Source organism: Thunnus thynnus, chromosome 13 (genome assembly GCF_963924715.1).
Source record: "Thunnus thynnus chromosome 13, fThuThy2.1, whole genome shotgun sequence".
Classification (NCBI taxonomy): Eukaryota; Metazoa; Chordata; class Actinopteri; order Scombriformes; family Scombridae; genus Thunnus; species Thunnus thynnus.
Genome location: NC_089529.1, coordinates 29,324,927 through 29,352,331, shown reverse-complemented (window position 1 = coordinate 29,352,331; position 27,405 = coordinate 29,324,927). Strand labels below are relative to the sequence as shown.

The window sequence follows — 27,405 nt, the reverse complement described above, 5'->3', positions numbered from 1 at the left end:
AATTCTGCAAAGCAGAGAGAAGCCAAAAAAAACTAGACCATATATACACAGTGTGAAGCATGAAAAATAAGTCATGTCCGGCTGTAACTCCGGTAGACTGGTATGGGAGCGACTCCTCGTCCTAATATAATCTGGGGAATGCTTTAAGAACATCTATTAATATCCTTGTCACAGGAACACTGACTCCTTTTTTTATCCAAACATCTTTAGCCAAGAATCTAAACAGGTTAACAGTCTCTCTCTCTGCGCCAACAGAAAGTGTCTTAATCTCATTTTCTTTTCAACAGTAACGTCACAGTATTTTATATCTCAGCTCTCTGCGGTCTGATTATCATTTGTTGATCTGCTTAATTAAAAATCTCTCATCTCAGAAAAAAGTAAGAAAAAATTTGATGAAAAAGAAGCATCAGATGTGTCTCCTGCTGCTGCTTCTTCTGAGTGTTTTGGATTAACACAGTTCACATGCAGCCTGCAGCTCAGCCTTCACATGAAAATCCCCTCTGGGAGTGAGACTAATGTATTACCCAAATGTAAATCCTATGACTCGTCTCAAACCAAATTTTCCACATTTTGAACTTTGATATTCCACTGTGGATGTTTCTATATAGAGGATTAATTTTTCCTGGTGGAAAAATGAGCCTTCTGAAAGTAGTTTTTACAGGAATCATTACTCATTTTTTTAAAATATGAAGAGTTTCTTTCTGAGAAAGTTATGAGGTGTTATCTGAAAGCCTTTTAAAGTGCTTTACGATCAGATCTCTGTCACTTAATCAGCTGAATGTATTTTCTGAAGCTTTAAAATCATTATGACCGGAGCTGCACTGATTAGTAGTTGCCAGCTATTAAATAAATCACCAACTATTCTGATAATCAATAAATCATTTGGAGTCATTTTTTAAAGAAAACAAATTTTCTGATTCCAGCTTCTCAAATGTGAATATTTTCTGGTTTCTTTAGTCCTCTGTGACAATAAAGTAAATATCTTTGTGTTGTGGACAAAACAAGACATTTGAGGACGTCGTCTTGGGCTTCGAGAGACAATGATTTAAACGAGAAAACAATCCACAGATTAATTGATAATGAAAGTAGTTGCAGCCATAATTAGTCACCTACACATCAAATATATCTCTGTAAATAATGGCAGTGAAATGTTTTTAAGCTAATAATATCTTAAGGACTGAATTAATAAAATTAGATCAGATACAAAATAAATAATGAAAGCAGAAAGGAACAAAAGGACAAAAAAAAAAACAAGAAAAAAGTGTTTTTAAAGTGGAATTGTGCAAATATTGTCATTTCTATGCAGTTGTGCAGGTGACGTCTATTTATCTGCACTCAGTTCTCCGACTGCCTGGAGGGAACAAACTTTTCTTCAACAACAATAACTTCAGATCTCTGCTATCGTAGACCATGTCCACACTAAGCCGTCCAAACTGGGAAACACATCTTTTTCTCTCCGTTCTGTTCCTCTGTCTGCGTTTTTCTCCCCAGAAAACAGCTTTTCCCAAACGTCCTCCTCTGTCGCTGACAAAACAGGCGGTGGCATTAGCGCAGCATTATATTGGAAGTAGAAGAAGAAGAAACACGACGATAACAACAATGGCGGACGGCTTCATACTTTTATAACTCGCTTAGATTTAAACGTAGCTGTGAGGAAGCTGGTTTTCTGTGGCCGACTTGCTCGTCCGTCCTCTGCACACGCCCAGTAGGAGAATTACCTGTTTTGGCGTTTTAATTTGGACAGAAATATTTGCAGAAACGCTGAAACTCCTGCTGTGGACGCATGTTGTTGTTGTTGCTTGAAAACAGCTTTTTAGAATTTAACGGGCTTTATGTAGACGTTGTTTTAAATTTAACTCCCTTTATCTACTTAAAAACACTCATTCATTATCACTGAATCTACAGATTATTTTCTCAGTTAATCTATTAAACATGTTGTCTATAAAAAAATCAGAAGATGGTAGAAAAAAAAAAACCCGTTTTAATTTAATAATTCCCCTGAAGCCCAAGGTGACGCATTCAAATAGCTTGTTTTATTTGATTGACAGTCCAAAAGGCAAAAATATTTAATTTACAACGTTTTATATCAAATTTTATTTGATATAAAACAGAGAAAAGCATCAAATCTTAACAGTTGAGAAGCTCATTAACATCGGCTACAGCAATAGTTTAACCTCTTAATACAGAAGTATAAATGAAATAAAAAAGTATAGTGAGGGAGACTGTCGGTCTGATTTATTATTGTAGTTTTTTTTTTCTTTTTTTGCTCACACAAAATAATAGTTTTATAGACTTGTCTGACAGTGTCTCATTCACAGTTTCTTGTCTTATTGAACAGATTTTGTTGTCTTTGTGCATAGCAGATAATCAGGTGATGTAAATGTTAGAATGTTTTTAAGAAAAGTGAACAAAGACGTACATTCAGTCTCTCCGTGTATATTCTAAACTGCTGCAGTTTTTATGTTAATGCGACTCATTCAGTTCAGACTTGTGTTGCTGAAATATTCCAGGTCCAAAGTTGCCAGATTACCGTCAGGACTTTAAAATAAAAATGACTTCAAGACGAGAGACCAGCATGTAAAAGTTGAGGGGGGGGTTTTAAGAGGGTAACACTTCACTAGAGTTCAGAAAACTTTAAATATGTTTAGTCCTGACTCCTGCAGAGCCTCTTTGTGTACAAAAAACAAAAACTCCTCTGCCTTTTTCTGTGCTAATGAGCTCACACCTGGCTGCTGTGGGGGCAGGAATGTGAGGAACTCCCACCTGGCTGCAGCCCAGGGGAGGTGGAGGTTAGGTGGGTGGGGGTGGGGGGGGAGGTTGGGCTCCGGCGTCTCTGCCTCCAAGACTGAACAGGATCACAGCTGACAAACTGGAATGGGAGGAAACCCTCAGCTTTACACTGTAAACTGTGACTCAGTCTTTCACACTGTACACATGTCATATACTGTTTGTTTAGAAAGAAAGTTAAAGGAACAAGACGTACAACTTCACTCAGGGATATAGATCAAAGCACAAAGTAAAGTAGGAATAAAAGCTTGAAACTGGAAGCATGCATTCATCCCACAGTTCAACAAGAAGATCAAACACATTTCCAATAAAATGTTAAAAACTCCTTTGACCAGATTATTTCCGTAAATGGATTAAAAATATATACGTAACAGACCCACTTAAGTTTTTAATTGCTTACTTATATCATGTCACTCTGAACTGGAGCTGCTGTGAGCCATTAAAAAGTCTGGAAAATATTTGAATAGGTAGATTTTATACCTGCTTTTTTTTTCTTTGCTGCAGTGCTCAGTCTGCTGTGATAAATTAGGTTTAGTAGCTATTTAAGCTCCTTTCAGCGCTGCACCTCTTTACATTAATCTGATAGTAACTTAAAGAGGACATAACACATACATTTCCAGGTCTATGTTTATATTCTGGGGCTCTACTGGAATATCTTTGCATGATTTACAGTTATAAACTCCTTATTTATCTTCCACTGGTCCTTTATGCAGCCCCTCAGTTCAGCCTCTGTCTGAAACAGGCGGTTTTAGCTCCTGTCTCTTTAAGGCCCCGCCTCCTGATGAGCCCACTCTGTTCTGATTGGTCAGCTTCAGGAAGCTTCCTCTGGCTCCTCCAGGCTACGTAAACAAACTATAGGAGCAGGATTTCACTTCTTTTTCTCTTTCTTTACTGCAAAAGTCAACTTCTCAAATCCATCCGTACATGTTGGAGCTGAATTAAAATATGAGAGTAGACAACGTGAACAACCTCAGCAACAAACATCACAAAAGCCGTTTAACACTTTCAACAAGACAGATGAATGTAAAAACTATAACAGCACAACATAAAACATGCAGAGAGAGTAACTGTATTTTTAACTGTGGTTCAACCTCTTAAACTGCTTAAACGCCCAATATGTAATTTCAGCCACTAGGGGTCTCAATCAAAACAATAACAAAAGACGGAGTGTGATGACGGTGTGAAGTAGCAAGGGGTCATGGGAGTTGTTGTCTTCGTTGTTAAATAACCAGCCTCACCGGGATAGGATTACTCCAGTGTTAATCATTCGGGATGTTTTTACCGGCAGAGGTCTCATCCTCTCCAGAACAAACGGACCCGGAGATTACAGGTAAAAACACTGAATAAAGCTGTTTCACCTAAAAAATCAGTGTTTCTCCGACGATGTACGGCGACCACCGGACGTCCGGTACGGGCTGTTAGCCGAGCTGCTGCTAACACTTGTTCGGTTTATTTCTCTTATAACTTTAGATCCAGACGTTCGGCCGGTTTCTCCCGGGAGCCGAATTATCCGCAGAGGTCTCCTCCTCTCCAAAAACAAACGTACACGCAGATTAAAATCGTTAAAAATACTAATTAAAGCTGTTTCACCTAAAAAAATCAATATTTCTCCGACGATGTTTGGTGACCACCGGACTTCCTGGAGGAGCTGTTAGCCGAGCTGCTGCTAACGTTTGCCCAGTTTATTTCTCAGATAACTTAAGATCCAGACGTCCACTGACTAAAATCCTTCTTCCGGCTAAAAGATATAGTTAAAATTTATCATGAAAATGTGGCTTAAAACTGAATAAAAGTCAATTTATAACAGTTTGTGTGGAACAACCACAACGCTGATGTATTATCTTGTATGTGTGTAAGTTACTCTTTGGTAGACGCCATTGTAGCGGACAAACACAGCGCCGCCGTATGCATCTTGTCCGTGTTTACTCTTTGGTAGAGGAGGTATGACGCCATTGACATGCGACCAAATGAAACGGTCCGTTACTTTGATTAAATTACAGATTTCTCTGGGTTTGAAAATTGTTGGAAACATTTGAGATAATGTAAGTACACAACTCAACAAAATATATAACACAGGTCTAGTTGTTTTTAGACATTTTAATGTGGAATAATTACATATTATACCTTTTTAAGAACACAAATGAATTTCAGTGTAAGCTGATAATAAAATGGTATCGTATCATACTATTGTTTTGAGAAAGACTTGAAAAATTGTGAACCCGTCCTTTAAAATACATTTTGCTTGAGACCAAACATGCAGTTTTTAGTGGTTCTGCTTTAATCCTTTCTACTGGTGTAAAACGTCAGTCCTTTATCTAAATAAAGACAGATGCAGTTTCACTGTAAACCTCCTTAAGAAGGGCCGGAAATCCTCAGTAAATATCTCCTACTGTCCTGTCTTGGTTTGTATTTGATTTCAGATTCAGTCACATTTTACACACAAAGAAATGCAAACAGGAAAAATAAGAGAAAACTTGTGTTGAACAACTGCAATTTGCCAGTTTTTTCAGCGCACACACACAACAGTGAAGAGAGATTTGCTGAATTTACAAAAAGTCTATTGAACAGTCTTTCTGCAGAATTACTGACCCTCCCTTTTAATAGTGTATTTCCAGTCTGTTCTCTAGTAACTCACAATTATCTACTATATACTCCTCTGTCAGGAAATATTAGGGAAGTTCCTGTTAATGATTCATCAATTATCAAATCATTCCTTATTAGTTCCTCACTTGTTCCTTAGCAGCTGTGCACAATTTTGTGTAAGGTATTGTAAATTGTTACAGATGCATGAAATCAGCTCTGTCAGGAGTATTTCTCAAAAACTTCCTCTTTGGTTTTTAAATGTTGCATCACATGTTAGTGTCACAGAGCAGGGTCTAAAACTTACATTAAATGTCAAGATCAACGTGTCTTAAGAGACAAACTGTGGTCAAAAATTAAGCAGTTTCTCAAAGTTTTTAGTTCAAAACAAGGTAAAGTCACAAAGCACATTTAAAATAACAAGTGTTCTCTGTTAAATGGAAGATTCAAGGAGAAAGATATTACAGAAATAATAATATTAATGGATGGAAATGTTATTTATTTGAAACATCAGCTCATCAAGTGACCTTTTACCCCAAAGTCACTTAGTTAATTAGTGAAATGTTATGTAATCATACTGGAAGGCAAATATTCCCTGCAGTTTTGACAAAAGACCAGTCTTAAATCACCATACCTTTTAAAAAAAAAAAAAAAAAAAAAAAAAAAAAAAAGTGCTATAATCTTTGAAAATCTTAACATTAAAGGACTTTTTGAAGGTTAAATGGTGGGAAATATTTTTTCAAAGCTGGTGTTGAGTTATGTTGAGCCACCAGCACACAGGAGCTGCCTGCGGTATAAAAAAAACCTTATCTGAGCAGCCACGGTCTTATCTGTCACACACTGCAGGTTCCTTTTGTGCCTTCACGTAAAGATCTGCAAACCAATGAAGACATTTTCTGCTGCCAGGAATTTGGCACACGTTCAACTCAGGGTTTTTTTTTTTTGTTTGTTTGTTTTTTTACCTGCGCATGCTTGAATATGAATCATCAGGTGATAGTTGAACAGGTGGAGCAGGCTAGGAGCCGAGTGGAGCTTTGGAACAAACTTTTACAGGACAGAAATCATTAAAACAACATTAAAATCTGATGAAAACTAGGCACAGTAGACACAATTTGCATTAAAAATGATTAAAATAAAGAATAAATAACAGTAGTAGTGCACATTTTATGTCATATCCGCCTGTTGGCATGATTTATGTGAATGAAGTTTATGAATATCGTTTATGAAAAGCGCCACCAGCTGGTCAAAGTTTCCGTTTGTCCTGTGAAATATCTCAACATCTACTTGACAGATTGACACAAAATCTTGTACAGACATTCATGTTCCTCAGACTATGAATCCTACAAACTTCTGTGACTTAACATCAAAATTTCAACATCCAATCTATTAACCTCATACCTGGAAAAATATACAACATTCCCAGCCTCAGCGTACTACTGTGTTCAATGCTAATTAGCATCCTAACATGCCAAATGAGGAGAGTAAACAAGGTAAACATTATACCTTCAATATGGACACAAACAATGGTTCTGTTTTTACTTTATTCAGTGTCTGCATACGTGGCTGTGTTCACAAATGTGCAGTCGACCCAAATTATGACCACATGGACCCACGCACACTTGAGCATATGATTCTTGTAGCTCTGTTGACAGGGAAGCTATTTGCACTTGGCGTTGTCATTGTTACCATGTGGCCATGCTAATGTTAGCATTTAGCTTTTTTCTGAATGATGAATATTTGGAATACACTTCATTTTTGTAGTATTTTATTAAAGGTACCAAACTAATCACCACTTTGGTGAAACTTAAGTATCTCAAAGATTGGTTGGACTGCTATGAAATTGTGTTCAGACGTTCGTGGTGCTCAGAGGATGAATCCTAAAGACTTAAGTGATGTGCTGACTTTTCATCTGACGCCACCAGCAGGTTAAAGTTTGTACTCCTTTCCTGTGAAATATCTCTAATATTCTGCTGATGGATTGGTACAGAATTTGGTGCGGACATTTGTGTTCCAATCAGGATGAATTTTAATAACTTTGGCGATCCTTTAACCTTTCTTCTAGCTCCACCATCCGGTTAAAATATGTAATTTGTCCAATACTTACATTTATGATCAGAAACCTGCGAAATGACAACGTTCCCATCATCTAACCTAAGATGGTGATCATGGTAAACGTCAGCATATTACCATTGTTGTTGTTAGCATGTTAGCATGTTGCATCTACAAGCATGGCTGTAGACTCTTGGTCTTGTTTTAAAACGCTGTAACAAAATATTCATTTAACAAAAAAAAATCTCCTAGTTTTTTGGGGGTTTTTTCACAGTGACTTGCTAAATGGTTCTTTTTTTTTTTTTTTTTTTACTTAATTTAGAAAGTAAGGCAAGTTTATTTGTACACCTATCAACAACAAGGCAATTCAGAGTGCTTCACATGAAACATAAAAGGCAGAAAGACAAAATATAAAAGGAAAAATACATTATGAAAAGACATTTAAATAGATTTTTAAAGAGTTAATTAGAAAATAACAATCAGCCAGAATAGAATAAGACCGATAAAACAGGATAAACACTAGGTTCAGCTACAGTGCAGTGTGATAAATTTGATTTATTAAAAGTTTTCTGGGAGTTCAGAAAGTAGAGAGCTGACAGGAAGTGAGAGGAGGGCTCGTTTAGAGTTTTTCCACCTTCCGACAAATTCAAAACTACAACAAACACAAAATACTTGAATAAATGTTTGTGAAATATTCACATAAAATCAAAAACTGAAAACCCACAGAAGATGTCAGAAAGTCTCGATTAATAATAATAATAATGATAATAATAATAATAATAATAATAATAATAATAATAAAATGGACTGAATCGCTCTGTGTGTTTGTTCAGGATGAGGTTCTGGCGGTGTCCAGGAAGATGGTGGTGCGGGTAGAGGACCTGGTGCGATGGTCGTGTTCAGAGCCGGTAGGTTGGAGCCGCAGCTCCAAGGCGCCGCCCTGCGGGACCAACGGCCTCCACAAACCTCCGGAGAGCGGCGACAGTAACGGCAGCAACAACACGCCGGACAAGAGCAGCGAGCCGCTGAAAGACAAGACTGAGAGTAAGAAACACTGGAACACACTCTGAGCCATGTTAACTGGAAACCTTGTGTTGACCAGAGTGGCTCCAGTTTCACAAAGTACAAAAATGATGTTGTCAATCACTAATAAACTCCAGTAGTTTTTAATTTACCTGTTCTTTCATTCAATGTTAAACTGCCATAGACACTTCCTGCAGATGTTTCACATTAAAAGCCTTACAGAAAAGGGAGAGATCGTGCCCTTTGAGCCTCTGGAAGACTTTTAATGTGACGCACATGTGCAGGAAGTGACATGTTTCACTGATGGTGACTTAATAGTGATTATAAGAACAGCAAAGTACAGCCAACGAGGGCTGCAACTAACAATTATTTTCATTATTGATTAATCTGCTGATGCTTTTTGTGATTAATCGATGAATCGTTTTATTTGTAAAATGCTAGAAAATAGTGAGAATAATAATCTCCTACAGTTCATGTTCATGTCTTCAGAAGTCTTGTTTTGTCTGATCAACAGTCCAAAATCCAAAGAAATTCAGTTTATTGTGGTGTATTACACAAAAAAGCTTCAAATCATCACACCTGAGAAGCTGAAACCAGCAAATCTTGTCAGTTTTGCTGAAAATGATTAAACGAATAATGAAAATTATTCGCTGATTCTTTTTCTGTGAGTCGATCAATGGACTAATTTTTGCAGCTCTACAGTCAACTGAAGTTAATTAGAGAAAGAGGACAATAAAATTATTATTATATTAACAGGAAACAGCATCAACAGCACATTAAAAAGTTGGTGGTTCTCTCTGCAGGGAAGGTAAATAAAGGCTGCCAGTATATAAGAAGTTTAACTTTATTTTTTTAATATTAAAATAAGAAGTGAAATGTTATTGAACGTACAATTACGCATCTTTTGTATTGATCCTTCCTAGAGCTACCTAGAGATTATTCTGGTCAGTACTGACGTCACGTTTATTTAACCTTCCTATGTGGATTCCCAGTGAGAGTGAGTTTGGGCTTTAAGGAAATGGTGAAAGTGCAACGCTGTAACAGAAAAGGGTGCGCTGGATTTACAACACAAGACAAAATGAGATCATCGTTGCGAAACGGAATGCGGCACAATAATCGTTTTATCTCGGATCGTCTTGTCTTCATAATTGTTTGAAGCCAAAAACGTAATTTGAAAATAAAATCCGATTAATCGCCCAGCTGATCCTGATGCTTCCTGGTTTAGTTGGACTCTCCTCAAACTTGTCATTAAACATGATTTTTCTAAACGGTCCGTCCTCACAGCTGCAGCAACTGAACACAGTAATGCAATAAAACAATAAAAAGCAATGAGTAGTTCACTGTGATGGATTACACATTTCCCTTTTCAAGTCGAGTAGAGTTTTACAGCGTGCTGAAATGAACTGAAACCAGCGGCTGTCTGCAAGGAAGGAAATCAATATAAAAAATCTACGGTATTGTTTTGGAAAAGTCATGTAAAATAATCACTTTCAGTTAACGGAGCACAAAGTGCACAGTAGGTTTGTTAATATGAAACCATAAATAACGTGTAGTCTCGTGTCTCTTTTCCTCGCAGACGGCTTGACGGAGCGTCAGGGCATCAAAGTGCTCAGCTACCCGCAGTACTGCCGCTTCCGCTCCCTGCAGAGACGCATCCAGGACGGAGCGAGAGGGCCGGGGCTGCAGGACCCCCATCTGCTGGCTCTGGGAGGGATACGGGTGCTGCCCAACATCCGGGTGTTGTACTGCAGGGACACCTTCAACCACCCGACGCTGGAGAGCAGCACCAACTTCTCCTGGCAGTTCAGTGAGTGAAACCAGTGAAACCAGTTCACACACAAACATCAGACACACAACATAAGTATAATTACCACGTTAAAATCTCCTCCTTCTCCCTCATTAAAAATCCAGAATCTACATGTAAATATATTTAATTTCTACACCAGATGTCTCCTCCTTCACTACCGGAGGCTTCACGTTTCCACATCACACTTGTGTAAGTTGAATATCGGACCACGATTGGCTCCAAACTAGTTGTGTAAATTTATTCACTGTACTTTTAGTGAGCTGAGAGAAACTTTCCACTTTCAGAATGTGAAAACAAACACATACATCATTCTGCACAGAGAGGAGAACAAACATCCAGCTGAAGGAACAAGAAGAAAAAACATGTTTTTGAGTGGACATCAAAAGACATCCAGACGTCCAAGTTTGGTTGCAAAGTCAGTGTTTTAGTCATCAAAGTTGTAAATAATTGTTGTTTAAACAGATATATTTTGATGTATAGTCATGTCCTGCTTCGTGTGTTGAAATACTGTTGGAAGAACAGTTATGTAACTTCTATTTTAAAAAAAAAAAGAGCCCAGTTTTAAGACGTCGTTTAACCTGCAAATCACCAAATCAGTGCTTACTGTGAAGGAACAGAAGAGCAGAAGAAGTTTGTGAGGTTTACTGGCGTCAAATTGAGGCATGATGAGTGAAAATGAACAAAAAAAAACTTAGAATTTAATTGATCTTCCTCCACAGACACAAACATAAACTTTCTGTCAACCCTGTAACAACCACCAGGGGGCAAACAGGCTCACGGTGAATGAATGAATGAATGAATGAATGGCTTTGTGGGTGTGGGGACTCATTTCTCCTGCTTACAATGTAAATATAAAGTCCAGACTGTATGAAGTGTGTGTGTGTGTGTGTGTGTCTGTGTGTGTGTGTGTGTGTTTGGTTCATGTATGATCTCAGTCTGATCATGACTCTGCAGGTGATTTACATCTGAAAACTTCTCTTCCTTCCCGGAAAAGCTTCCTGTCTGTTTGTGTAACGCTGCCACCTGCTGGAAACTCCCGAGACTCTCTGAGCCCTTTTTCTTTGATTCACAAGTTTATTTTCCTACAGACTTGTGTCCAAATTCCAGTTCAGAACCCTCGAGGGCCGGACCCCCGAATCACAGGGTCATGGGAAGATTTATTTTATATTCTTTACAGGCAGGTTTTATGTAACAATCATCTCTCTCTAGGCCTCTGTGCCTCTGAAATTCACACAACAGCTCTCTAATTGCAGGTTGAATATTATTGTGTAGGTGAATTTTATTGTGCAGGTGAATATTATTGTGCAGGTTGAATATTGGACCAGGATTGACTTCCAAACTGCAGCGTAGCCACAAATATTACTTTATTCTGTAGGAAATAATGTGAGCAAGAACCAAAGTGATCTGTAGATCAACTAAAACAGGTTTTTTTTTACTCTTATCTTAAGAGTTCATTAAAATATTATTGAGAGGATTTTCCTGTTATTCATCGTATCAATAGCAGGCTACTGGTTATGTTGTTGTTGCTTAGCAACATGCTATAGTTTCAATGAATAAGACGGCGGATGTGAGCTGCATGATTATTCCTTCATTTAATGCTGGAGTGATTTTCCCCAGTAACATTATAGCACAACTGTTGCATGAAAACAAACCGACTGCAGTGGTTCACTGAACATCTGCAGCACTGACAACTACATCACATCACATTGATTTATTTATTTTTAGGCTAAGGCCACAGATATACTCCAGAGCGGACACACACACAGACACGTAGCAGCTTTGTTTATACTACTTTCTGGAGTCCGACTGTTGTGGAAATTAGAAGTACACAGATGTCCTCACAGAGCCTACGTGTACACCTTATGATGATGAAATTTACGCCACGCAGAGTTGCAGAAAGTATCATTTCTCTCTAAGCCTGTAAGCTATTTGCGCAAAGCAACCACGCGGCAAAAACAAACTGACAGCGTGCCGCTTAAATAAATATGATGCTCACTTTTTACATCAAAGTGATTTATAAGCTCTCATTACATTCACACAATAGGCTGCACCAGCATTTCAAAGATGACTGCTGCCATCAAAGAGCACAATTTATACAAAAAACGCATTAGTTCGTCTTTAATGTGTCGACAAACTATAAAGGAGTAATGTGAGCTACTTTCCAAAACATCACAGTGCAAGATGGCGGCGCTTGGTCTCGACCAATGAAATAATTTCATTATAATCTTGTTTGCTCGCTTTCAAATGAAAGAATAGATAAACTGTTCATTCGGCCTGTTGCATGTTTTAATCCGGTTAAGGGTGGAAAACAAGTGCTCAACTGTGCAGCTTGTTATCAGAAGAGTAATGAGTGTCTGAAGTACGCAGTTCATGTCTGGAGAGAAGAGATTTCTCCCAGCGAGTTCTCTCCTGTTGTAATGTTACTCATTAAAACAGCCAAGATGGCGGCAGCCGCCTTCGTCCCGCCATTAAGTCATAACTCACCTGCTCCTGTGCTGGGTTGTGTCCATTTTAGCTACCACAAATCACACTCAGAAGCCAACGCCCTTTAAAATCAGATTTTCAGTGAGCACAGAGGTGAACATGAAAACAGCCTTCAAGTGTCAAACTGCATCGTTCTGTACGGTGAAGCTCAAATATTCAACCGTAGGAACAAGAAGACAAACGGGATTTTGATTGAAGGGGAACTTGAAGGGATTGTTGCTTCATAGTGGAATCTTTATGTCGGTTGTGTTGTTTTTGCTGCAGGATGTCCATCTCTCAGTCTCCGAGGACGACCTCGCAAGAGGAGAGGCCGCGACGGCAAAGACTCCCCGAACTCCAGCCAATCAGAGTCCTGGATCGAAAGGATGAAGGTTTGTTTGTTTAATTTCAGATCAGCTGTAAGTAATTCAAGTTAAAATAAAAAGTGAGTGTATTCTCTGGTTTATGAGCTCTCTGCTGCTGTCTGCATTCAGACAAAGATTGTTTGTGAGTGAAGATGCATCACTCTGTTGCACCGTTGTTTTTGTAGTTCAACAGGGAGAACAGGTTGTGAACAGAAACGTGTTTCTGCTTCTCAGCCAACAAAAGCTGATTAAACATCTTGGAGTTGTAGTTATTTTAGCCTTCAGATAGTTTATAACTTGATAAGATTCAACAAGGGATTTGAAAGTATTTGGGGTTTGATAAAATACTGTCCAAAGCCGTTCAGCTGTCCTGAGAGAGATTTAGACATCGCTGTTGCAGCTGAGGTTTCAAGTATGAGATAATTTCACCACTTTTTAACGTGGACAGAAAGATGATACAGGTGACTGCTGTCACAATATGATCCTGAAATGAGTATCTTAAAGGTGCAGTGTGTAGAATTTAGTGGCATCTAGTGGAACAGACTTGGCAGAAATGGAATATAATATTCATAAGTATGTTTTAATTAGTGTAAAATAGCGAATTGTCACATTTGAGAAACTTAACATTTGGCATTTTTGCTTAAATAATTATTGAAACAATTAATCGATTATCCAAATAGCTGCATATTAATTTTCTTTCGATCGACTAATCGATTAGCTCTAAAAAGCGCAGAAGACAAAAGAAATGAATGAAAGGTGCAAGAAAATAAAAGTTTTTCCATTCAGATTTGAAGGTCACTAAAGTCAGTGAACATTTGATATCAAACTTTAATTTTTGAATGTTAATCAACATCACTATAAATAAGCCAGTGTTAGCCAAAAGGTGATTTGTTGTCTCTTGACCGGGTGTTAAATTAGCCATTAAAACAAACAACAACAAACAAAAGCAAAGAAAAATGAATCAGCTGCATAGATGATAATAAGAGACGTTTAAGTAACAAAAACATGTTAATCAGACAGTGAAAGCAGTTAAAACACAACATATAGTCACATTTTTATTTCTGAAGTGAAACCATGAAGAGCATTTTTTCCTCCCCCTTCAGGAGAACGTGATGGGCAGCGTGGAGGTCGGCTGTGAGGGCAGCTGGCTCCCCCACCCTGAAGAGCAGCTGTTCCTGGATCAGCTCTACGTCTTCATGGACCGCCACGGCTCGCCCATCCATAAAGTCCCCAACCTCGGCTTCAAGAAGAGTGAGTCGCACGTGGAAGCTCTTTTATCTCCCCATCGTTCTGAATTTGACATTTGGAAGATGAAAGGACGAGGTCACAGGTTCAGCTCTCACATGTCATGTGCTTTGTTTCTGGCTAAATCTGTCCCGGATACCCAGTGGTCCAAGAAGTATTCAAGTTCTTTACTCAAGTAGAAGTTTGATATAGTTAAAGTATTGCAGTAAAAGTAGTGGTTTGGTCCCTCTGACTGATATATTCTTATATATGACATCATTAGATTATTAATAGTGAAGCATCAGTGTTAGAGCAGCATGTTACTGTTGTAGCTGCTGGAGGTGGAGCTAGTTTACACTACTTTATATACAGTTAGCTAGTTTAGTCCAGTGGTTCCCAACCTAGGGGTCGGGCCCCTCCAAAGGGTCAGCAGATAAATCTGAGGGGTGGTGAGATGATTAATGGGAGAGGAAAGAAGAAAAAACAAAGTTCTGATACACAAATCTGTTCAGTTTTTGGACTTTTTCTCTAATCTTTGATTTTTGCTGAAATATTGGATCATTTGAACATTTATTGAAATGAAAGCATGTGAGAAGTTTAGAGGGAAAAATCACTATTTGGTGGAGCTGTTAACAACTCATAGACATGTGAAATGTGACCCCGACTACACACTGCTTTTTGTAAGACGTCAAAAGCCAAAAAGGTTGGAAACCACTGGTTTCATCTTTAACAATGTGTTGTATTTTAAAAGCTTGTTATATTATCCACTGTGTCAAATCTTCATCTGAAGAGTAACTAAAGCTGTCAAATAAATGTAGTGGAGTAGAAAGTACAATATTTCCCTCTGAAATGTAGTGGAATTGAAGTATAAAGTAGCATCGCATGGAAATACTCAAGTAAAGTATGTTTTTCACACTGTTTGGCATCACAAATATATTCTGGATCTGATTTTTCTTTCAACATGCTTTTAATAGCTTCACTGTTAAAATTTAAGCTCAATTGTGTCTAAAACATTTGCTAATCTCGACTAGACTGTCAATGACTCACTGACTAGATAGTGAAGTTCAAAGGTGTTGAAATGATACATCTGAAATGTGAGCTGCCGTCTTATCTGACGTAATCCATCAGTATTATGGAAAGCAGAAGTCAAACCTGTTCTGTGGAGCTGAAGTTTGTGTTATCTGGATTTTTTTTTCTTTTAACAAGCGGGCAAGAATAAAACGAAGCACATTGAGTAACTCTGCAGATTAGTTTTATCAGGACACATTTGTTTAGTCAAACTGTTTGATTTGAAACTGAGCGTTTTTGTGTCTGAATCACAACCCGATGTGCACTTTTATCTGCTCCGTTTCATATTTGCATGTCTCGTCTGTTTCCACTCTGTCCTCAGTTGACCTCTTCCTCATGTACTCTGTGGTCAAACGGCTCGGCGGATACGAAAAGGTGAGTCACTTCGGTTTACTTCAAAGTTTATTTGGTTTATTCAAACTTTGTTTATCTACAGTGTTGTTGTGGTAAAACGGGTGTACTGTGAGTGTTTGCCTCTCCACCAGAGTGTGTTACTTTTAAAGCTCTGCGTGTCAAACGGTTCATTTGTTTCCTTCATCCACTGAACTGCAATATGAAACATACGTGAGAGTGAAGCTAACTGATGTTGATGAACAACAGAAAAAAGAAAAGTGTCTCAGAGGAAAAAATTAAGCTGCATTGTTTGAAATCATCATCTAGTCTTATGTCTGTATGAGAAGAATGAAACCGAACCATCTACTGACCAACATCACTGCTACGGTGTTTGATATAAAAACAGCTGTTGGTGTGTGTGCTGCAGCGTTAGTACCGGGGGAAAGCCATTGTTCTCTAAAACGCTGTAAAAAAATGAAACAGACTATGGAGCCATTTATTTTCTTCACAGGTGTAAGTTGTGTAAGTTCTGCAGTGTGTGTGTGGGTGTGTTGGTCGGCTGCTCTTGTTTGTTAGTGCTGGAGTTCATTGCTCCACTCCGCTAACTAATTATGGTGTTTTTCCCATTGTTTTGGGGGGTGAGGGGGGTTAGTCGCATTGAGCTGGCACGCTGTGAGTGTTTCCTGTGGGGCCAGAGCAGTGACAGTTCAATTTTGGCATGAAAACAAAACCTGGAAACATCGGCATTGAAACACTTGTATTGGAAAAAGATGTTTTGGCACTGAAACAAGTTCAACTGAAAAGTAAAACATGGACATTAAAAACATTACAATCTTATTTTATTTAGATATTTTTGCATTATATGTTTTTCAATGTCAATCTTCAGATTGTTTCCTCATGTCTAGCTCCATATTTTTGGCTGATCTGTAACAGTGGGACCAGTCCTATAACTGCAGTTGTCCATGAATGAGTGATGAAGTTTCCCCATTGGCTGTTGCTCTGTCAAAATAAATCGGCGCAAGTTGATGGAAACTGAGGACAGCTGCAGAGTGACTGTGCCCCAACGCTCTCAGCTCCGGTGTTAAATAAAGAGAACTCCCGTTTAAACACACTCATACCAGCGTCTCTACCGTCCGGTGTGATCGACTCTCCGCGATGCGTTTGGATTTTATAACTGAACTAATACCAAGATGCAAACTTTTCATTTCTCTGATGTTTTCACATCTGAAACATTGAGCAACATGCGTCTCGTGTAGCTGTTATCAGTTTAGTGTAGGGCGTCTGCTCTACAGGTGCGCTTGATTTGACTGTAACTGTGGTGACCTCCGTCTGGTTACCACAGTTACAGTCAAATCAAGTGATAAGCCTCCAGAATTTGCACCTAAAATTCTGTTAAAACTTTCATTTATATTTTCCACTGCAGCCTCCTTAAGCAGGAAAGAGGCGGAAGAAAGGCACGAGGGAGTTAAAGCACCCAAAATAACAATCACTGATAAAACACTCAGTACAGAGAAAAACGAGAGACATCCACAGAGCGGGAGGAGTTCATAATAATTAGAATAGTTATAATTAGAAGTAAAATCAGTTCTCTTTCAAATCAAACATCCCAAGGTGGAAAGTATCGTTCATGCAACTGCATTTATACCCTGTTTTTTTTACTCAAACATAGTCAAACCATGTCATGTGACGCTACTTCAGTGCTGTTTAATAACAAATATTACTGGATCCACAACAGTGAACTTGCAGATGAACATTTAATATCCAGGAATTCATATTATGGACAAACACTGACTATCCTTTTAACAAACGGGCCACAATTTCACACATTGACCGTACATGGTCGGTCCAGCCATATACTAGGCTTTGACCTAGTCTTGTTCATTACACAGCAGTGCAAAGTAAAATAAGTAGTTTACCTGTTGGAGGTGTGCTGGTTGTCCGCAGCTCTTCATCAAACATCATCACCACTTTGGCTGTTTCTGCTTGTACTATTCGTTTCTAATAAATTCTTCACAATAAAGGTCTCCCATTATTAAGTAATATAAAAGCTTTTAATGTGAAGCAACAAAAGCAGGAAATGGGTTGTCATCAGCAGTAACTTAACACGACCATGATACGGCTGAAAGTACAAACAGGAACACAGAGAGAAACTAAACTTCAGACCACAGAGATTCAGTTAGAAGCTACAAAAGTACTGAGGGCTGAACACAGAGAGGCTTTTAAAGCACAGACACGCTGAGTCTGCAACACACCGTTTGTTTAAGGGGGAGGAAGGGGGTCGGCTGCAGTTGGACCTTGGCTCACCATGGTTATCCCCTGCTGTGAGGTGTGTAGTGGAGACGCATTTCATCGTAGGTTGGCTTGGCTCAGCGCAGCTTAAGCGGACCAACCCGGGTTAATGGAAAAACGCTATTAGTCTCTGAGTGATGAGGTACCCAGAATTCACTAAATACTTGCCTTCAAAGATAATTATTAATTTATTAAATGCACCCAAACACTTGCCTTTTTTTAACTCTAGCATGTGCCGCACTGCCCCCTAAGGTTATTACCTAAATCAATTTTTGGCATCTGTGAGTGATTCAGAGTTGTAGAAGATAAGAATCGTGAGTCTGATTTGAATTTTTTCACCCACCCCTATTATAAATAGTCATATTTCAGATTGTTGTTTTCTCTTTTTTTCCTTATTTCTGAACTTGTTTATCATGTGATAACACAAGATAAATTGGAAAATAGAACTGTTGAGTTGAGTCTTAAAATTCCTGATTTGATATGTTTAAAGTGCATCAAAATCAGTATAAACGTGCCAAAAATACAAACATTTATATTCATTCATTCAACCTTTATTCATACAAAGTCCAGTGAGAACGTTTCACTCTCTTTTACATGTGCACCCTGTTTACACAAGACAATGAAAACAAAGACATTAAGACAAAGATTAAAACTTAGAAAAAGGATAAAATAGAAAGAGGGTAAAATAGGGGCATCAAACCAGCATTTTTATAAAATGCTTTTCAACTGTAAGAAATAGAGTTTGATCCCTCAGAATGAAGCAGTGGAGGTCAGTCATTCTCTCAGCAGTGTTCAGTAAATAAACACACAAGCAGCTTTACCATAAATACATTAAAACATGCAGTTTTAACCGATTGCTCAATTCTTCAATTCACCCGCTGTACTGAACAGAGCCTTGTACTCAACAACACAGTGTTACAGCCCTCATGACACACAAATATCTCTGCGGCGCCTCTGCTGCTTCACCTGAGTGACGAGCTGACGTTTCGTTGAACACACACACACACACACACACACACACACACACACACACACACACACACACACACACACCCCCCCCCCCATCCGTTCTAAAAACAGTCAGAATGCAGACTTAACTGTAGCATACAAATAAAACAATAATAAAACCCCAAAAATAAGCGAAGAGAAAATCACAAAAGCAAATAACAATACTTTAAAAAAGGCTAAAATGAGCTAAAACAGAGACAACTAATAAGAGTCATATACCATGAAATCTACATTTGCCCGGAATTTGATATCAGATATCAGATATCAGATTCCTCGGCTCCTCTGTCAGCAGCAGAAAACATGAAGGCCTTTCTTTCCATCTCTCCAAACATCTGGGACACATGGCAGATAGGTGTCCTGTGATCTGAGATAATGATTTGAAGATGAACTCCGTGAAAGAAGTTAGCCTAGAATGGCTTTATAAGTAAAAACATACCATAAAAATCTTACTTGATGATGTTAAACACATGGTGGCGCCAGAGAAAAATTCAGAGGATCACTAAAGTCAGTAGGATTCATCCTCAGGGGATCATGAATGTCTGAACAAAACTTCATTTTAATCCATCCAATAGTTGTTCACATATTTCAATCTGGACCAAAGAGCTTTGATGCTGGAAAATTGACATTTTCTGCACGATTTCAGGAGTTTAAAACTGATTGTCGTCACGTTTTGTGTGTCACAGGTGACATCGGACCGTCTCTGGAAAGTGGTTTATAACGAGCTGGGAGGATGTCCCGGCAGCACCAGCGCTGCAACCTGCACCAGGAGACACTACGAGAGGTCAGACGCACAAGTACAAACACATACTATACGCTAAAAAGGTCTTAAAATATACACACACACTAACCTTTTTGTAACTGTGCGCATCTCAGGCTGATGCTTCCTTATGAAGAGCACCTCAGAGCAGGGGGAACAGAACTCAAAATCCCAGAATCCCCCGTGCCTCCGAAGCCCAGAGGGATAAGAGGAAGGAAACCGCTTCCAAGGGGGCGAAAACCAGGACCCAAAGCCAAGAAGATTACAACCCCTCCTCCTCCTCCTCGCACTGTAAGTGACTCAGAAAGGATCATAGTGTTTGTTTGTAAAGTTATATTCAACAACATTTTGGGGAAATATTCTTATATTGTCGTCTGACTTGAGGTAAGATGGTAAATAAAGCTGCTTCTGGAAATGTTCTGTTTTGTATTTTTTCCATATATTGTTTAAAATGAATGAATCAAATCTGGAGACATCCTGCTCCTCTGTTGACGGTCGTCTCTCTGAGCAGGTGGTGAACCCGGACGGCACCGTGGTGGTGAAGAGAGGCAGAGGCCGACCGCCAGGCAAACGCAACAAGGCCACGCTGATCGCTCAGGCGAAGCTGCTGGCTCAGCAGCAGGCTAAAACTAAAGCAGCAGCAGCAGCGGCCGAATGTTCGCTGCAGAGTCCTCTGCTTCCACCCAGAAGCAGAGCTGGACCGACCCCTGGCAGCACACACAGGGTAAAAGCCCGCATCACAGCTACACACCTGGCTTATGGTGCACCTGTGGAGTGGTATTCTCCGCTCAGAATCTACCAGACTCTAATACTCGACACCTGCAGGCTTGAAAGGTGGCAGAACAGAACAGCAGCTGTGATCAAGTTGAATTTTCAAGGTTTCACAGCAAAAAAGATACAGAAAGAGCACAAAGATCTTCTCTGATACCTGTCTATGACAAATATGTTCCAAATAATCACCTACAGAGGAATATTCAAGAAGGAGTTTACTGTTTTTAAGTCTTTTAAACCAAGTCAGAGTCAAGTCTTGAGTCTTTGTGATGTAACTTTCAAGTCAAAATTGCAAGTTTTTCCCGTCTATAAATGCTTAACAATGAAATAAGCGCATTAAAGCCTGATATATTGTATCCTCTGTACTGTAGAACTTCATTATTGTCCAAAAACTATTAACAACACAGACAGACGGTACTGTGCAAAGGTTTTAGGCACTAAAATTAAAGTGAGGATCAAAAATGATGCCATGAATAGTTTTTATTTATTAATTAATTCCATACAAAGGTTAGTAAAGAGAAGAAACCTAAATAAAATCAATATTTAGTGTGAGCAACTTTGCCTTTAAAACAGCAGCAGTTCTCCTCAGTGTTTCAGGGAGTCGGCAGGTCAGTTGTTTCCTGCATCTTAGAGAAGTTGCCACAGTTCTTCTTCTGTGGATTTAAAGAGTCTCAGCTGCTTCTGTCTCTTCTTGTTAATCCCAGACTGGCTCTGGCTGGATGTTTGGGCTCGTTTTCATGCTGCAGAATAAATTTGGGACGATCAGACGCCTCCTTAATGGAGAAGAACATAAACATCTAAAGCGCCTAAAACCTTTGCACAGTGCTTTATATAAAAAATAATCCTCAACAAATGCATTATTTCCTCCTGTTTGTTAGCTAAAAACTACAGTGACCAGCTGTTTTAGGAAATGGACAGGCTCTTTGTCAGCAGTTTTTACAGATTTATGGGAAGTCAGAAAGCACCGAGAGACGGATTCACACATTGTTGATTTTGGTCTTTTCCTGAGATTAAATGAGAAGAAAAATGTAGAATAACACCTTTTAAAACAGGTTTTTAAATAAAAAGGTGAAGCCTTTTAAAAGAAATCAATAAACTCTTGTCACCATCCCTGACGCCTCTTTCCTCTTCTGTCGTCCCTCCAGGTGCCGCAGCCTCTCCAGACTCCCTCCCTGCAGCCCGTCCAGTCGGCCATCCTCCCCGCCAACATGCCCCTCACGCCTGACCTCTCCCCCATGTCCGCCCCCTTCCTCCCCTTCCAGCCCAAACCTAAGGAGCTGAAGGACAGGGGGGAGTGTGCGGCTGCGGCTCCGGGTGTGCTGCTCTCCGCTCTGCCTCGCCACTTCGTCGGGGGATCTCTTGGCGGATTCAGCCCCATCAAAGGCATGTGTCCCCTGGATGTTCTCAGGAGCCGCGTGGGCTTCCAGAGGAACCTGGAGAGCCCGGCCCTGACACCTCAAGACCCGACTCAGCACCACACGACCATCTACACCCTGCAGCCTAAAAGTGGAAGCCCGGATACTCCTCAGCCAAGCGGAGACCAGCACCAGTCTCAGCCCCACCTGCTGCAACATCTCCACAACCGCTGCTCGGGGTGTAACCTGGACGAGGCGGCCCAGAGAGGAGGCGGCCGGGACGCCAGGAACCGGCTTCCTCTGCCACCTCTCCGGGTCCTGCCTTTGGATCTGGACTGCAGCGTTCAGGTGCGGCAGCTGATGAGGACTCGTCTGGACTCGTCTCAGCTCCAGACCTTCACCCGCCGGCTGTCTGAGGCGCTGTCTCAGGACCTGAGCACCAAGCCCCCCTGTTCTCCCATCACCCCTCCCCCCGAGCAGGCCCTGCCCCTCAACCTCAGCAAGCGCTTCACAACTAAGAGACCCAGCACTGACGGACCAGAACCGAACACAGATCAGTCGTCAGCCAAGAGACCCAGAGCGGGCTGCACGGAGCAGGTGGAGGACTTCAGCCTGAACCGGTCCAGCTGTTCAGGAAGTGGAGGAGGAGGAGGAGGAGGAGTGCAGGATGTGGAGATGAAGAACCAGGAGGAACCCGCAGACCTGAGCTCCCCCAGCAGGATCAGGGCCTTCCTGCTCGGGCTGCCACCCTTCCAGGTGAAACTCGAGGAGGATCTGACCGGGATGAGGTTTGGGAAATTCCTTCCTCCGGGATCTGAGGCTGAAACCCAGAGGACTGCAAAAGAGCGAGGCGAGGGAGGAGTAAAGACAGAAGTGAAGAAGGAGGAGGACGTGGTTGAAGTAGAGCGACATGACGCTGAGACGTCAGAGCAGAAAGATCCCACACAGATGGAGTCTACGACCATACAGGTCGAGTTTGTTAAAGGTGAAGACGTTGAGATGGGAAACCAGGATGTTAAGGAGGAAGGGAAGAGCTCGGCGATCTCCTCCGTGGGCCAGATCGGGGATTTTGGTGGCCAGCAGATGGCCGGCGTGGAGAAAGTGGAGTGCGACGTTGAAGCCTCCAGCAAAGGGCTGCCGAGCCCCGTCCTGCCCCAGCCCACCGCTCTGGTCCTGGCCCAGCAGAGCTGAAGAGCCCTCAAACACTGTTGTTTTTAGCATTATGTGATTGAAAAGCTGTCGGATAAGTAGAGGATTTGGAATCTGGAAAGTTGTATCCACCATGGGGAGCTTCAGCGGTTAATGGGGCTCATGTTAGAGCCTGAATACTCGGAGCAGGGATGTTTCTTTTCTTCATCATTCTGTCTCCTTGTTGATACTTCCTGTTTTGTTTTGTTGTTTTTTTTTTGTTTTCCTGTTTTCGATCATTAATTGAACTTGCAGAGGAATGTCAACACAGAGACTCATGACAATCACAAATCAGTTTCTCTTCATTTCTCTGATGATTTCTGTCTCTTTAAGGTAAAAAAAGAAACAGAGGAGCGAGACTGTGACTCTTTAACAAACACTGCCATAACCCTCCATAACACTATTAACTCCATTATTCAATGTCACAGTGAAATATTGAATAAGATCCTTATTATGTAAAATCAAAATCAATATTACATCTATGGGTGATGCTATGCATCAAGACTTCATTAATTAGCATCTAGAGTGTACTGTAGTTTGGTAGCTTCATTTTTAAATTGTACTCTACTTCTGTAGAGAAATAGTTATTTTCTGATAAAGTGTTTAGATGTTATCTGGAGCTCCGAGTGAAAAGTTCCTCAGTCTTCACATTATAGCTCGTTAAGTGAAGCGTTTCTATAGTCCTGCTCGTTAGCTGAAATTATATAAACTCCCTTTTTCTTACACGTACGTGCCTTAACTGGCCTGCGATCTGTTTCATCGCCGGCTTCAAAACACTTCAAATCACTTAAAGAGATACCTTGATGTTGGACCTGTTTAGTTGTACTTCACTCCTCAGCAGGGCTGGGTATGTTTGCTAATGTTTTACTTTGAGGAAATAGAAGCAATTCTTCCTTCAAAACATTTAACACGTCATGTAAATCAGGAAAATCTCTGATCACTGTTGAGTCAATAAGACTCCAAATATGAGCAGAAATCTGATGGCAGCTCTCTGTACGTGAATTTTTGATCAATTTTGGTCAGTACCAAAAAAGTATTGAGGTTCAATTAATGTCAGAAAATAGCCTTCAGATTCTCTTCGTCTTGTTTTGTCCGATCAGCAGAAAATCCAAAATAATTCAGTTTACCGTCACGAATGACACAGAAAAGCTTCAAACCATCACTTTTGAGAAGCTAAAACCAGCAAATTATCTGCATTTTTTTTTTGCTTGAAAAAATGACTAATGATTTGATTATGAGAATAGTAATTTTCTGTTAATCAGTGACTCGCTGGCGCTCTGATACCCAGCCCTTCTGCTTTGCCACATGGTGGCGCCATCAGCACAGGAGGAAGAACCGCGTTTAGTAGATCATACATGAACTTGTAGCCCAAACATGCAGACTACCTCAGGTTCTTTTGGTTTTATTTTCTCCACTTGTTTCATCTGTTTCACCAGGAGGAGGTGTAGCCTTTCCCAGCATGCATTTGGACACACTTAGACTTCCAGTTCCACCTGGTATTAAAGGCTGATGTTAGTCTATATTTTTTTTGTTGTGAACAAATGTCATGAAAATACCAAAACCTTGTTAGTAGATCAGTTCGTTGATGGTTTTGGTGTTTTCATGAGGTTTGTTGACCATTTATGTATTAACATGTAGCCTGTATCTGGATACCTTTGCTCCCATTCTGTCCGCAGTGTGATTGGACCTTGTGTATGTAAACGGTTCGTGGTGTTGCCCTCGTCCATACGCACAAAAAGTGACAGAAGTAGTTGTGTGAAAAGAAATTTAGAGACAAGATCAAACACACCTGCGTAGAGTTGTTGTAATCTGTGTTTCGGAAAGTTACAGAAGCGTTAAAAGCCATCTGAAAGGTTTTCGACGCTGTTAGATGATCTAATGAGCGCTCATTTCGAAGCGCACTGAGGCCTTTAGGTGTCTTTTCAACATGTCTTGTGATTTTCTTAAAGAGAAACTCTTCCACCTCAGCGTGTTTCCAGGTGTTCTCTGTGTAAAAAGTAGTATAAAGCCGTTTGTGCTAGCAGCTCCAGGCTACATTAGCCGCTACTAGCGTTACACACCACAATCTGTACAGTTGAGTGAATCGAGTTGAGTTGCATTGTGGGTAATGTAGGCACAAGGTTTTGATGAAGATGAAGAAGAAGAAGAAGAATGCATGGAATAAAAAAAAGATTCTGCTGCATTGATTTAGATCCTTTTTTCCAAACTGTCCAATAACGTAGAGCTGCAACGATAAGTCAGTGTTTTGAGTCATTTTTAAGAGGAAAAAAAGTTCAAATTCTTTGATTCCAGCTTCTTAAATGAGAATATTTTCTGGTTTCTTTAATCCTCTCTGACAGTAAACTTCTTACTGTTGGCTTGTGGACTTTTTAGGACGTCGTCTTGGACTTTGGGAAACAGTGAAAACGTTTTTCACCACTATTCTGACATTTTACAAACCAAACAACTAATCGATCAATCGAGAAAATATTCAACAGATTAAGAGATAAGAGATCCAGATACAGATCACGTTATTACCAACATCACATGCAAGCAGGAATCAAACCCGCAGCCTTCACTCCACTTCACCAAAGAACACGTCAGCGTTTTCCACCCTGTTTCTTCTTCATCTCATCTGAAGTGCCAACGTCAAAACTAAGACCCCATATTATGACAAAAACCTTGTGTAGCATATTTTTAAAAATATTCAAATGTCAAGGTATCCCTTTAATTAACAGCCTTTTCCTTTAATTTCTCAGTTAATTTTCTTTCTGTCACAGATGTTGGTTCAGATTTGCACACCTACTGTTTCTCCATATTTATATCTGTCATGTTTTTTGGTTTTTTTTTTCCTTCTGCCAACGTTTGGTTATTTTACCAAGAGTAGCGGAATCAACTACGACACCGAAATGAACTGGTGCTGTTTGTTAGTTTTGTAGCTGTTGCCATATTGTTGTTTTGTTTTGTTTGTTTGTTTGTTTTTTAATGTAGCTGCAAATAATTTTCATCTCAGCAAGTCTTAAAATCTTAATTTCAGTCTAAAAAAAAACATATTTCCATTAAAACAAGTGGAAATTATTTTAAAGAACTAAGTTACATGATTCATTGACTTGTAATGAAAATATTTGCAGTTTTTTCTTTTCTTCTATTATTTGACTCTTAGCATCATGTGAGACAGATATGAATTGTTTATGAATGAATGCAAGAGTAGAGATATGTATACTTAGTTGATAATAGCTGGGCAGATGCACCAAAGCAAATGTAATCCATCAGAAATGATCAAAAACCTCCTCCACACGCACACTACAACACATGCATTCCATAACATTTGTCATTATGTTGAAGTCACAAGTATAGCAGGATATTATAAGTCATTATTTTAATTCTGTTTTGTTTTAAGAAATGTTGCTTGTTCTCCTTCACTCGAGGAGCAGAGACAAGGAGAAGATGGTAAAATGCTTCCTCCTTTTTGTGATTATTTCTTGAGATAAAGTCATATTTTTTATCAATGCAGTAAGATTTAATATATCTCACAACAAGTCTGATAATCTTACAACAGATTAAATATAAATATTGTGTCTTACTCTGCTTCATCCTGTCAGTAAACCTTTATTTATTAAGGTGACGTGTTTCTGCAGCAGCTTCCCGGTGTCGTGCTCGAGCAGTAAAGGCTGCAGTCTGCTTCAAAAAGGAACTCGTTCGTACAATCACGTCTGAAGGCGAGAAAAAAAAATGTTTCTACCTTTTTCTGAGCAGCTTCGCTTGAAGATGGAGTGAAAAGCCTGCTGTCAGAGAGAGATGGAGGGCTTGTTAACAGGAAGTAGTTATAGGTAAAGGTGTCGGTAAAATGCCATTTAGTAGTGTACCACCATCAAAGAAGAATAGTTATGAAATGGGAGGCGTCGCTGGTTTCCTGTATTCCAGTTTTAAATATTTCTTTAAATGATCTCAATGTTGCTGAACATAGAAACTCAGGACTCTCCTGAATCATCTAACGATCCTGTAGATTCATATTCTCACCACCAGTTTCAAATATTTCTACTTTATTTCTGAGAAATAACGTTCTGTACATGATTTCGATGGACAGCTAAGAATACTACAATACCCATGAGCCTCGGCCAGCGTTGCTATGGAGAAGACTCAAAAGTGACCCAGAAATTAAAAGTGAAATCGTAAAATCAGTTTTCTCAACACCTTTTGCTTCTACTCGCCATTAGTGGCGCACGTGACCGAATTTAAAGCTCTGTGATTGGTTGTTTGTTGTTGAAATGAACCTTGGGAGTCGTAGTTAAATTCTGCCCTGAAATCTTTATGTACGTGTCTTGTAGCTTCGACTTTTTACTAAAGATCCAGATATTT

The 27,405-nt window shown here is 39.7% G+C and overlaps 1 protein-coding gene across 1 annotated transcript in view; it reads left to right on the top strand.

The window, feature by feature from the left end:
* The window catches only part of zgc:77151 (uncharacterized protein LOC337153 homolog), a 46,746-nt gene extending 20,996 nt beyond the window's left edge, over nucleotides 1–25,750 (top strand). The window contains exons 4-12 of the mRNA XM_067608900.1: nucleotides 8,250–8,460; nucleotides 10,016–10,246; nucleotides 12,995–13,101; nucleotides 14,178–14,325; nucleotides 15,689–15,741; nucleotides 19,680–19,777; nucleotides 19,870–20,044; nucleotides 20,265–20,477; nucleotides 21,670–25,750. Coding sequence (XP_067465001.1) covers nucleotides 8,250–8,460; nucleotides 10,016–10,246; nucleotides 12,995–13,101; nucleotides 14,178–14,325; nucleotides 15,689–15,741; nucleotides 19,680–19,777; nucleotides 19,870–20,044; nucleotides 20,265–20,477; nucleotides 21,670–23,070 — 2,637 coding nt within the window. The 3' untranslated portion in view covers nucleotides 23,071–25,750. The remainder of the gene's footprint in view (nucleotides 1–8,249; nucleotides 8,461–10,015; nucleotides 10,247–12,994; nucleotides 13,102–14,177; nucleotides 14,326–15,688; nucleotides 15,742–19,679; nucleotides 19,778–19,869; nucleotides 20,045–20,264; nucleotides 20,478–21,669) is intronic.
* The last annotated feature ends 1,655 nt before the right edge of the window (nucleotides 25,751–27,405 follow it).